Source organism: Ceratina calcarata, unplaced genomic scaffold (genome assembly GCF_001652005.2).
Source record: "Ceratina calcarata isolate Rehan_Ccalc_2016 unplaced genomic scaffold, ASM165200v1 scaffold61, whole genome shotgun sequence".
NCBI lineage: Eukaryota > Metazoa > Arthropoda > Insecta > Hymenoptera > Apidae > Ceratina > Ceratina calcarata.
In genome coordinates, this window is record NW_017177343.1 from 100,492 (window position 1) to 113,769 (window position 13,278).

At 42.4% G+C, this 13,278-nt stretch overlaps 1 protein-coding gene across 6 annotated transcripts in view; it reads right to left on the reverse strand.

Annotated features, from left to right (window-relative positions):
- cut (homeobox protein, cut) overlaps positions 1-13,278 on the reverse strand; it is a 137,267-nt gene that overhangs the window by 13,746 nt on the left and 110,243 nt on the right. For all 6 annotated transcript variants that reach the window (XM_026817756.1, XM_018033054.2, XM_018033056.2 and 3 more), the window contains exons 4-5: positions 7,509-7,827; positions 4,534-5,778 (exon numbers count right to left, since the gene is read on the reverse strand). In XM_026817756.1, the coding sequence (XP_026673557.1) occupies positions 4,534-5,778; positions 7,509-7,827 (1,564 nt within the window). The remainder of the gene's footprint in view (positions 1-4,533; positions 5,779-7,508; positions 7,828-13,278) is intronic.

Consider the following 13,278-nt stretch of genomic DNA (forward strand, 5'->3'; position numbering starts at 1 on the left):
CCTGAAGCGGCTCGTTGAATAGCGGGCGAAGATCCAGGTAGCATTTGTCATAGGATTAGTAAAGTTCGCACGACTTTTTGCGATACAGAAAATATTCACGTGCAAAACTAAATATACTTGCTCGTGGGTGGTGTTTCTAACTTGCAAAAGTGCGATTATTTAATGGTTTACGACACCTTCGATCAGATGCCGAATGATTTGTAAGTGAACCAGTTTTTGATATCATATTTTCGCGTCGTCTAAATTATTTAAATGATGTTTCATATCGTACAAAACGTGACGTCTTTACGAGAGAACAACGTCCTGAAATAAATTAGAATTTCAAGTCTGCACTCAATTGAACGTAATTTTATCATCCTGGTGAAATGAGGAATAAATTTATTCTTTTCAGAGGATCAATTTAGAAACGATTCTCTGGTCTGTGTTTTACTTTCTTGAAATCGATACGCTATTAAGTAATGATTAAATAAAGATATTCCATGTATTATCTTCCTTTTTTTAAAATGAACTCGTTCAGTTATCGATTATTTATTAAAAGTGTGTAGGTAAAACGAGCGACTAACTGCTGCAGAGATTCTTTGTATCAGCTCCTCTATTAAATCTCCATCGGAAATTTATTTATTACCTTTGAAATATCGTCTTTTCAATTCGAGATAAAAGCATCGATTTTTGTCCATAAATCGTGACCGATTATATAGAAGTTTCGAACAATGAAGCGGGTACGTTTATTCAATTGAGAAGCAACCGACGACTCGTTCGTGGCACAAAGAGCTCGTTGCAACCGTGAACAAGAACTTCGTGCAATAATTAGCGATTAAAACGTTTGCCGAATGACGCTACATTTTTCTTTTCCTTCCTTTTTTAAATATCGATAGCAATTAATCTGCTCGACTGTGAACCATCGGAAACGAGCGCACTTATTAATCTCTCTTTCATTCAGCTCAATGAGTCCTTAATTAATTCCTTAATTGATGCAATATTACAAAAGATTTTATGCAAATTGATTACAAGTTCCTGATACTGTTCTTGTTGCTTCTTTTTTAAATCTTATACAGGGTGGTCCACGCAACGTGTGCACCGTTATAACTTCCAAAATATGCGTTGCACGAAAGAATGTTATATACAAAAGTTACATGGTTTAAAAAGGTACACTATGTAGTGCGTTAATTTTTTTTATAGGTAGAGGCGTTTCGGAGATTTGAAGGTCAAATAATTCAATACTCTACATATATACAATACGATACTTTACCATATATTGGTATAAAAAATATAGTATTCTGTTTAAAAAAATAAAGTTGACCTTGAAATCTCCGAAATGCCTCCACCTATAAAAAAAAATTGACGCACTACATAGTGTCGTCTTTTAAACCATGTAACTTTTGTATGTAACATTCTTTCGTGCAATGCATATTTAAGAAGTTATAATGGTGCACCCATTGCGTGGACCATCCTGTATATTCATAGTTGACTAATACTTTACCGATTCGAATACTTGTTTAAAGTATCTCGTTCACTTGAAAATATGAATTACGACAGAACAAGAAATCATCAATATTCGCAATTTTTCACGTTACTGATTATTAAAAAAACGCACTGATTGAAACTCTCAATTTGGACTATTACATAATTTTAATAGTTCCCCCTCAAAAAAACAAATTCACATACAACTCGAATAAAAGCCACCGTAATCGACTCTTCTTCATTTTTTTCGATCTCTTCGAATTTCGATAGTGGCAACGGATTATGATAAAAATCATTCAACAGAAGATTCTTCTTCAATTTCAACCGATTAGAAACGCCATTCGCCCTCTCTCCCGTTTCTGCCACCGTTCAACTAATATTAATTTATGGAAGTTCAAAGTAGTTAGTACATATAGTTGCAATTTTTGCTGCCTGTACCTACATCGAAACGTTATGAGGCCCCATTTTTTTCGCATCGTTTCTTTTCTCCCTACTTTCGTTGTGTCCTTCCCTCGTTCCTACTCGGTCCCATCCCTATGTACGTGGTGCAATCCTTTCCTCTCTTTTTCCCGTGCAATATACATGATTATCGTTGTCAGCGATTCGACGGAAACCGACAATCCATTGATGCACGACGTCTGCGTTGTCGACCTCTTCCTCTCTCTCACCCGCGACTCGTCCGGCCGTGAATTATCGTCGAGCTATATTTTATATACATACGATATGTACGAGCGTTTTGTACTTCGCGCTTTGGCCGCGCACGTCCAATTATGGCCGTCGAGCATCCTCTTCCATCGATATTAAATGATAATTTACGGAAAGCAGCGGAACCGTTCGACGCGTTGCCGCCACGTGATACAGTGTCGGCGAGCCACAGAGAGAATCGGGAAGGATGGATTTAATAAGTGAGAGACGAATAGCCGGCCGACGAATGTAACCTTGTGACGATAAAAAAACAAGGGACTGTGTATGACCGAATGATTCATGTCGCCGGATACCAGGGAAACACGGTTCTTTATGACGGAACACAGTTTTTGGTACGTGTTCGGTATAGTAATGAATGTTTGCATTGTTTTCGCGTGGGCAGATGGACGTTTCGGTCAGTTCAGAAATGTAAAAAATTGCTGTTACACTGCAATAGTTTTTTAGGAAACGAGTATTTAAAAACAAGTCGTGCACGTGAATTTTTATATAGATTTTAAATTAGATTCCTAGCCTGCGAACATATTTTCGGTGCTGTAAAACTACAAAATCTAAAAACTATTGTCTTTTTAATAATTAACGATATTTTTTACTGACTCATTTCGATAGTATGTATGAAATTATCTCACGCGTGCAGAGAAGATCGGTCTGAAACAATTTTGCGAACGCGTGAATTACCATTTGAAATAACAGGAGATCTGAATCATCTGTGGTCTCTCTCGTGGAGCCCGTTTTCTTTCGTATCTCTCTCTTATTCTCTATTGGAACCCTCTTTACGTACTGCACCCTCGCCTAGAAGTCATCCCCAGTTTCCTACTCCCGAGAGCTATTAGTCTAAACAATATGGCTGCCAAACGCAGAAAACAATCAATAGCGAGCGTGATGCGCCAACTAGTTGTATAATTTAATTAAGATAACTAAGGGCCAAATCGAACGTGATCTCGGGGCTTTGTCTTACGCTTACTGACATATGCTGAAGTTTGTTTCTCAAATATCGTTTATTTTAGAGTTTCCTTAACACTAACACTTCCCCTCATCGGAGTTAACTTAACTTATACATAATTATAAGATAAAATAAACTGCTTAGACAAGTTGAATATTTGAAGTGATGCTATCATTGGTGAGTCTAAAAGAGACAGGCACTTGAACAAAAAAAATTGCTATACAGTAACGAGGTTGCTTTCTGATTTTTAAGCCATGATAAAGAAGTAATAATTCAGGCTACCCACTAGAAAGTGCATATTCGATGATCAGGATGAGATCTTTCATTTCAAGAAGAAAATACCATAATTACTGATAATGGATTTAATTAAAGAGAAAACTGTTGTATGATTAATCAAGTCCGTCCTGTGAAAATTCTTCTAAAATCATGTATTTCTACCAATTTTCCTATACACAGCGTTATTTACAACTATTTATATCCCACCGTGTAATTATTTAAGTAGGAAACTTCTACCGACGTTTAGTCTCAGCTCGTGGTATTCTGCAAAGGCGAAGAAGCCTGTTGCGCAGTCCTCTATTATAGAAGCTGTGAATTCCTAAACTTACCCTGATGACTATTTTGGACATTCGTTAGCAATAAGGTTATCTAAATTATAAATATGCATAATCTGAAAATGGGTGTCAATATCCTTGATCTTATTCCTCCAACGCGATAGAGGATTGTGGCTGATAATATTTTTATATGTTTTCTCCGAATGACACGGAAAGCTCACGATGTCACCAACGCATGTGCTACACCTCGGCAATCGGTTTCAATCTAGAGGGATGCGACCTCCGGTTTTAGGGTTAAACGTATCCTGTTTTCACGGTGTAAAGTTAGACCAAGTAGAGCACCATTGACACCGGAAAATAGTTAACTGACAGCTGATTGGTTAGTGGCTCGGCAGAACAGATTATATGCAGTGCGAGGCAGAAAAGTTTTCGTAGGAGTTAAACGGTCAATGATTAGCGGCGAAAGCCGTAGCAAGCCATCATCGATGTGGACTACAATCGTCAACACTTTCAGCTTCGAAGCAAATCAACAAGTAGATTGTAATAGTTTGCCACACCGAATTTGTTGACGATTAAAATTTCCAACGATAACGAAACGGACGGAAATAGATACTCGTGAATTCTGTGCAAAGCAAATTGCGAAATTCTGTGATCTTTCAAGATTTGATCAGTCATGTTACCAGAAGCATGTGTAATATGCGATTCGTTTTCATCGAAGCGATTAGGACACTTGAATATCTAAGATCATCTGTCAATCTCGTCAGGCAGACATTTGATCTTCACCGCTCGATAGAGAAATGGCATATGTTGTGCATAGGTCTAAAAGACACGTAGGGGAACGTTTGGAGAGACAAATGGAAACAGTACGGTACTCACCTTTCTTGGGTATCAGGGATTTTAGTAGCATAACAGCGTTTTCGTCGCACGCCCAGCCATGCATCTTCCTGTAGCTATCGCGGCCTTTTTCCGTCAGCTTGTCCCACGGCTTCGGTTTGCTCAGCAACTCGCTAACGGTTCCTTGGCTGAGTCCAAGGATGTATTTGGCAAACAACCTTTGACCGATGTTGTGTATCGACAGCAACTCCCTGACCCTCCTAGCTATGTGCAGCGTGTCCAAATTCTGCGAGGCGTACTTGTCCATGTTGTATCGTAGCATTTCTTGGAGCCTGGCCTCCATGGGATCGCCTTTTGGGATGAGCGATTCGCCCAGCCTCCCGGCCATCCCGGCAGCCCCGAACTCGTCGCTGAATCGAAACGGATGCGTCCTCTCATCGAATCGAAACGGACTCTTTAGTGTGTCCAGCACACTCAAACCGCCGATGTTATTGTTAGCCAGATGATGGCTGTTATTGTTATTGTGACACGATTCTTGGTCTGCCGGACTCTTTGGCGGCGGTGCTGTCGGGACGGCAGGCGTCATGCTCCCACCATTGATCGATGCCGAAGAGGTCGTCGTCTCGATCATCGAAGTGGGCGGTTGAAAGCTTGGCGGTGATGTTAACGCGGTTGTAGAAGACGGCGTCGGCGGTGCGGGCGTTTCGTGGCCCGACACCGGTGTCGGTGCCTTCTCGGCGTCAAGACAACTCAACGGCGTTGTTCCTAACGGGGTATTCGATTTTGCTGGCGTGTTGGAGCTGGACGACGGATCCGTTGGCGATGGAAGATGATTCAGACTATTGGTACTGGTCGGCGGATGTAAACCGATCAATGGCTGTGCTTGCTGTAACTGTTGCTGCGACAACTGACTCAGCGTAGTCGATTGTTGCTGCTGCTGTTGCTGCTGCTGTTGCTGCTGCTGCTGCTGCTGTTGTTGTTGCTGCTGTTGTTGTTGCTGTTGTTGGTTCATGATGGACCTCTCCAACGTCCGCCTCCAGTTGGCGACGATTTCTTCGCCGAGGAAGGAGCCGAAGGTCTCGACATTTTGAAGAGGGGGTGGGAAGAGGAGGCTGGACGTCGTCGAAGTGGCCGAAGACGGTGTCGGAGTGGAACGCGGTGGTATGGAGACTGCTGCCGGGGGCGGCGGGGGTGGTTGTTGGGGGGAAACGTGGGACGAAGGCGGTATACCCCCGACCCCGTGGGGCGAGGCGGTGGAGGCGCGCTGCAGGGGTGACGATAGTCCACCTGCAACCACCAAAATACAAGGGACCGCGTCAACACGAGCTCACACACGCAACCTAGGATTTAGTCTTTACTCGTGTCGTCTGTCGTGGCAGCCGGCAATCTTAAGTTCTTCGGTAGCTTCCTGGACGATAGACGACGGACCGAGACTCTCTTTTTCGACGCTTCGTCGCCTGATCCGTACGCAAACCCACGCAAACGAGGAACAACGTGGCCCAACGAGAGGAAAAATATCGTGTCTCAGTCAAACTGGGTTCAAGTCCCTCTTGATGACATTGTTTTGTTCTGTTTTATTTTGTATATTTTTCGAAACGAATCTCGTCTTCTCCTGCCTTGCAACCGGGCTCTCTCGAGTTTTCTCGTTCGCAAACGATCAAGGAGGATATACGATATCGGTCCATGGAATTTTTAGACGGTTTTTAAGTCCCGCCGGAGGAAGGAGGATATTCTCGTCCCTCGAAAGGTGACAATGCGAGATATTGGGCAGGATTAACGCGTTCTACAGAATCCGGAAACGATGCCGTCCGATTTTCTTCTCTGTAGTGTTCACGGGGCTTCTCTCTCGCTCTGTCGTTCATTGTCTATTTCCCGTCTAATTCATTTAACGATCTTTGTTCATGAAACAACGCTTCGACTCGGACAAATACCACCGCAACGGAGCGAGGCAATACACCGTCCATAAATTTGCGTGTACGAGGTTTGCGTTCCCCAGCGTGCAGATGGCTCGTAGTCGGGTTGAGGTAGGCGGGTTGGGTGTTTGGTCCTCGGGCGGTGTGAGTTGGATTTCAGGAATGATCAGAGACGTCCGTCCATCCAAAGGAGACCGACGTTTGGTAAGGTACGCGGGTATCGGGAGCATATTGTACGTATACTATCGTGCGAGTTACGTTAGTATCTTCTACAACGGCACGTTGATTCACGCACCACAGCGAGAGAGTAGCTCGAAAAATGTGCAATGTAAGCGGTAAGGGATCCCGGAGAAATAGGCAGAACACGGAATCAGACGGATATTAAATGAAAAGTAATGAAAGAAGAAGGAGATGAAACGAAGTACGAGAAAGGGGAGACAAAAGCGCGATAGCGACAGAGAAAATAAGAGAAGTGGATAAACAGCAAAACAGAACCACGATGATAAAACAGTGGAGTGAACGAAATAAGTTAGCGAGAAGATAGTACGGAGAGGGAGAGAGAATAAAAAAGGGAGGAGAGAAAGAGAGAGTTAAAAAAAGAAGTGCGAACACAATGGCAAGCAACAGTTATTTTGTTGTTCCTTTTCTCTCGGTAAGCTCCTTCAGTCATCCCTCGTTCTTTATAAAAGCGTCCGCGTTGCGTGACTCGTGTCCTTTTTGTATTGTTACACGATACCGAGCCCTTCGACGTAGCCTCGAAGAGAGAGAGAGTCGGGAATTGAAAACCAGAACTTTAGCGCAGGAATTAGTAGCGGCGATTCTATGTATCCACAAGGAAGTCCTTAACAGTATCTCGTATTTTGCTAGTAAATGATCTAGCTGCGACTGGCAATAGAATATCTCGAGCAATTCCTGATCTAAAGCGGGCGCGATGATTTATTCAAGAAGTCCTCGATACAGCTGACAGTATCGACAAATTGATTTTAATTTGAAAAGAATAGCGCGAGATTTGATTTTTAAATGTTATATGTATGCTATACATATATTTATATACAATATATATATAGCGGAACAATGCCGGGAAAGTGATTTGGTCGGACTTACCGAGGGCGTCCGGAGTGCTGGATGGCTTCAAGCTCTCGGTTTGCTGAAGCGCCTTTGAGCGTTCCATTAGAAGGTGCTCCAGGCTCTTGCCGGGCTCGCCGGTCGGGATCTGCGAGAGATCGACCGACCTTAGCGCGTTTATCTCGCGTTTTAGGTCGTCATAGTCCCTCTGTCTTTCCAGTTTACTCTCCAGTCTGTTAATGTGCTGTCTGCGAGCCTCGAGTTCTTCCTCAAGCCGCGCCGTCGCCTGTGCGCTCGTTTCCTGAAGACGCTGCAGACTCTGCTGTAACCTGGACACTTCCTCAACCAACTGGCTGATCTGCAAGCAAACATTTGGTTCGCCAATTAATTCGTTCCACGACTGAAGGCATTGTACATTAGAAAACGTAAGAATGCGAATGAATAAATGAATTTGTACATCACTAAATGTTTGAACATTATCTGTTAAAAGATATTAAGGCTTCGCACAGTCTAACTAGATGACAGTTCGACAGGCTCTAAGAAACGGTGTAACATTTAGAGAGACTGTCGATCGCGAAACAAAATAAATATCGCAGACGATTAGAATGACACTAGTACACGTATATTCATAGAGAGTATCATTATGAAAACCCCGAATCTCCTTACCTGAATCGTTGTTAGACAATAGCACTGTCTGACACTAAATATAAAATTTTTAGTCATTTCATTGAAATTATATTCCTGCAAATACTTTTATTGACCTCGCTGTACGCGTTACCTTACAACTATACAAACGAGAAAGGAGTATGATCGTTCCAAAAAGATTATCAAAGTTTTCAATTCCCCAAAGCGTCTTCGTGTTTTCTCTGTATTCATTAATTAATTTACACTCTAGCCGTACCGATAAAATGAAGCCCCAGTCGTCTCGCGAGTAATTGTACAAAGTATCATCGTATATCGCAACGGTATCGGTGGTGGTTAAGCGAGGCGAGCTCACCAATCGGTACCTGTTCCCGATTGTCATGAAGCGAACGCGAACGTAATTACATTACCATTCGATACAAATATAGAATCACATTCACAGAATCCGCAGCCATGGCCGCCTGTCCTTTCCGTCCCCTTGAACCGCCACGGTCCGCTTCCGGGGGTCGTTTATCAGCGAGTAAGTAGAAGCTCTTTATTAATTTTATCGAATTGATTGTACCGAATCGATATCAGCCGTTTTAGAGGATGGGATAACTTTAAATCTCCTCGGATCCGAATGTAATTACCGACGGATTAAGTTACGCTTGCTCGTGTCATATCACTTGCACTTTTACGATAATTATTATCAACTTGTCTTTTATGACTACAATTTTATCAAATTATTATGTTAATCCTTGAAATAAGAAATACTTGGGGCTGATTAAATTATCACACTAGCTCTTAGTTCCATTCCACAGTTCCTTTGCATAGCGCAAATAATGCAGTGATTAAATTGAATTGTCCAGTTGCACATCAATTATTCTAATTCTGAGTAAACTAATTAATCAGACGAGAATTCGAATCGCATCTAACAATTTTATTCGAGCTCGAATGAGTAGGTATGAATACATGACTGTAAATGCGGTCTGGAGAAAAAAGATGCAATGGGTGGGCGAGAAAGAAAAAAGATAATATAGAGAGAGGCCAGAGAAAACAGGCAAAAAAGGGAATGAATGGTAGATCAGGTAGAGGTAGAGAAATAGAGGAAACAGTCGGAGAAGAAATGCTGTAAAATCAGGGCAAATGCTTGACGATAAGTATTTATAAAAACAGTAAGTATAATGTTCTGTCTAGGACATTATAATGAATGGTATTATATGACCAAAATCTCTGAGAAATATACATATAAAGAAACATTGATACATGTTTCATATAGTGCCAACTCTGCTGATTTGACGACGTCTAAGCAATTTAATATTATAATATATCAGGGATTTTAGTCATTGAATCTTGATGTGTAGGGCGAAGAAGAATGTGCAATTTGAGAATCACGAAATTCTGCGGATACCATTGAAATTGAAGCTTCAACCTTCAGATGTAAGACTACATAGCATCAAAGTGGAATTAAATAAATGTCAAGGCATCATGTATTGCATTAAAAAATCATGCAGACATCGATATGTACTATTAATTTTACTCATAATAATGAAACAATTTTATTTTTACACAGTAAAGTACAATTTAAACGAATTGTTATTTTGCAAACACGATAATCGAAACATCAATGTCATCGATATTTGCGACACGAACGAAGGTATTCCTTTGATTCCTGTGATGAACATCAGTCGAGCTGCATCATAGGTGTAACCAATCGACTTGCGGCACGATCAATTGCAATTAATCGCGAGCGCTCTAAAACTTTCGAACCGAAATCCATCTACATCTACGTGTTACGTGACCGGCTACACTCGACGAAAATATCTGTAGCGAGAGCGTGCAGAGGGTAGGTGGCTAAAGGTGGAAAGAGAGGAAAAGTGGAAGAGAGAGAGAGAGAGAGAGAGAGAGAGAGCTAACAGCAGCCGAGAGGGGGACGATTTTAAACCTGAATGCGTTTTGCACGGTGCAACGGGCGATGCGAACGAGATCGTATCAATTGTTTTTCCCCGGTGAGGCATCATCCCTTTTCCGGGGGTTAATTGAGGAGCAAAGCCTCAATTTCGCGGAATTCACGCCTCCGGCATGCATCGACAGGTCTAGCCGATAGAATGAACTGCGGATTTTTTCTTTTCTTTCTTGTTTCAACGGTGTTTAACAAACAGACGTGCCTTCGTTTTTTCTTCTCTCCCATTTTTCACACTTTCCTCTCGAGGAAATGCGATTGCAACAGTAATTGAAGCGTGCTAAAAGAGAAGCGTTGTCGAGCTTGACGATTGCCTTCCTTAAAAATTAAATTACAAATCCGCGTCTTTTATTTCTGCACTTATATAATAATATACAAGATTCTACATGTAGTATTATATTTATAACTTTTATGGGGAAAATTATTGAAATTGTATTTTTTGCATAAAAATCGTACGTATGTTAAATTGAGCTGAAGCATAAAAATATTGATGCGTTACCATTAATCTTTAGACCTTGGCAACATAACACGATACTATGTTGAAGATGCGGTGTTCGATATAATGTTTAGTTTATTCATCAGGGGCAGTTACCTGACAATTGTCCTCCATTTTAGTCGCAATCGATATACGCCTACAGCTTAAAGTTACCTTAGCCCGTGTTTCGATCACACGACGACGGGGTCGGCGGGTTACAGATAAGTACGCATCGACGTTCTATACACGTGAAGCGAACGTGCGCGGGGGGGTAAGTGGGTGTAAGTTCCCAAAGTTGTTCGTAATAATGTCCGCCATTAGTAATGGGGTAGGTTATCGCTTTGCGAGCGAAGCTGAGAGGAAGGACAGTTGGAATTAACAGCGTGTCGATATCGTCGTACTTATCCCCGTGAATAGGGACAATCAACCAAATGAATCTTTTTCAAAAATAGGGAAAGTAAAATTCTTACATCTAATACAGACTTAGAAAGATTTTGTGTAGATTATTTTATTAAATTCTATTCAACAGCGAAATTGCATTAGCACGATTTAATTATTGCTGAAAACGTTCAGCAGCTAATTTTGTATTTTGATTGTCCTACTTAATTTTCATCTGTATTTCTAATACGAAGAAATTGCAGAATTGAACATAACAATATTCTGAAATATTCGATTTCATAAGCCATTTGTTTAGGATGTATCGTCGCGAGAAGTGAATAGCGGTAAATTGTCCCTAACGACTTGACGCTGTTAAATACTCAATTGGGCTTGCCGGATTTGCCAGAGGAGAGACGAGCATATCGTCACGCTACTAGAAACTCAATCTAATGACCGCGCTACTAGAAATTTACTAGGTCTTATATACTGCTAGAAATTCAATTAGCCAGCGTGCTCCTAAGGAATTAGTAGATTACCCGGCTATCAGAAGCTTAATTCGAACCGCTGCTGCTCTCGAACTAACGGTGGCCGCGTTGCTTCAGGAGAGCATCGATAACACGAACGAACCGTTTTACGTTTCGTGTCCGCGGATTCGTTAAATTTAATGTCCCTCGGTCGTTCGTAAAATCTGCGGTTCCCAATTGTTCGGATCCCGTACTCGTTGCTCTTCGTATTGAATTTCGATCTTGCCCTAGATCTCAGATCGGCTTGTGGCATCCTCGCTGAATAGAGCTATTCCATGGACAGGAGAGATCATACATTTTTTTGTCCCGCTTTTTGATCATTCAATCCGTCTGGCCGATATGTTGCGGTAATGAAAGCTACGAGTATACGAGGATACGGTTTGAGGCCAGTAAAATCGTACTGTGCTTGAAAAGACTACAAAAATATAAACTGGATGCGCACAGGAGAAATCCGATATCATAAATTTTTGATACGTTCGGTTGGGAACCGAACCACACGTTAAAATGTATCGATCTCTTCGGAAGCAAGAGGTTTCGAAATAATAGGTGAGAAGTTAATCTAGCTCGATATAGGTATAGGATACGGATAATAGTAGAAACGAAAGATATTAAAATATACAACGTGTGTTCCATGCTCTTCCTGTTCTACTCGTCTCATTATCTTCTTTTACTTTTATCGGGAGAGAGAACAGAGAGGAACCTGCGTAATCATAATTTTTATGATTCATCGTTCTTTCTCTCTGCTTCCCCTATCTATACCTCTTGTACCTTTTCATGGGGAACAATCTAACCACCGTGCATAACTTTTATCGGTATCAATTCTTCGAATCATTTAACGTTTCTTGTTTAAAGCTACTCTTTTATTTACATTTACTCATTTATATTTTATTGTTTAGAAATTTTTAGTAGCATTTATAATAATAATAATAATATGTTGCTCCCGTCTCTCAACTGAAAGGAAATAAAGTAATACAAGAATTTTAAATAATCGAGCTTCCCTTTTTTCTCGAAAAACAGGGCGTAATCACGTAGCATCGTTCGACCTATTATTTCTTCCGGTGACTCGGTGCTGCTCACCCTCGACTACCCGGAGGAATCTTCGTGTTGGGACAATGTCATTGATAGAAGCAGCAATTCTCGTTAACGGGATCCTCGGCCGAAAGGGGACGACGACGACGAGTCAGCGTGCGCACACGGCCAGTGACCACGAGAAACGGGTTGCTCTTTAGTGGTATGAGGTGCCGTTACGGGCAAGGCGGGGGAGGGGGTAAAAACAAGCGAGGCTTGATCGATGGTCGCGTAGCGTGGCGGGGGCAGCGGTGGCTAGGACGAAGGTGAGTCGGACCGGAAGACATGATCGGCCGTATGCAAATTAAAGCGGAGCCGAAGGCGTCGGGGGTGAGAAGTCGAGCGAGAGAAAGGGAGGGAGAGGGCAGCTGGGAAAGGGGTTCGAGAAAAGGGGACGGTGTCGAGTCGAGCGAGGCTCCAAGTAGCTGGCCTCGCGTTGCCATTGTTTCTTGACCGTCGATCATCTCCTTCAACCCTCTCTCTGCTCTCGGTCGGCGCGGCGCGACGCGGCGCGCGGCGTGGTAGCCCCGGCACAGCGCCGTGATTTTTGCTATTTGCATCATACACACAGGCGTCCGAGGGGCCTTTGTTTGTCGAGCTATTGATCACATTTTCTCCCGCGGTATAATCAATCTTCACGCACACGGCCGCAGCCCTTCTCGCACTTATGTACCTCGTACGGGGGGCGCGCACACGTGACCGCGGAAACGAGTACGTGTGCGCGACGGCACGCAGGGGGTGCGCAAGGAGGCCGGTTGCTTCGTGTATTAATTTTCGTTG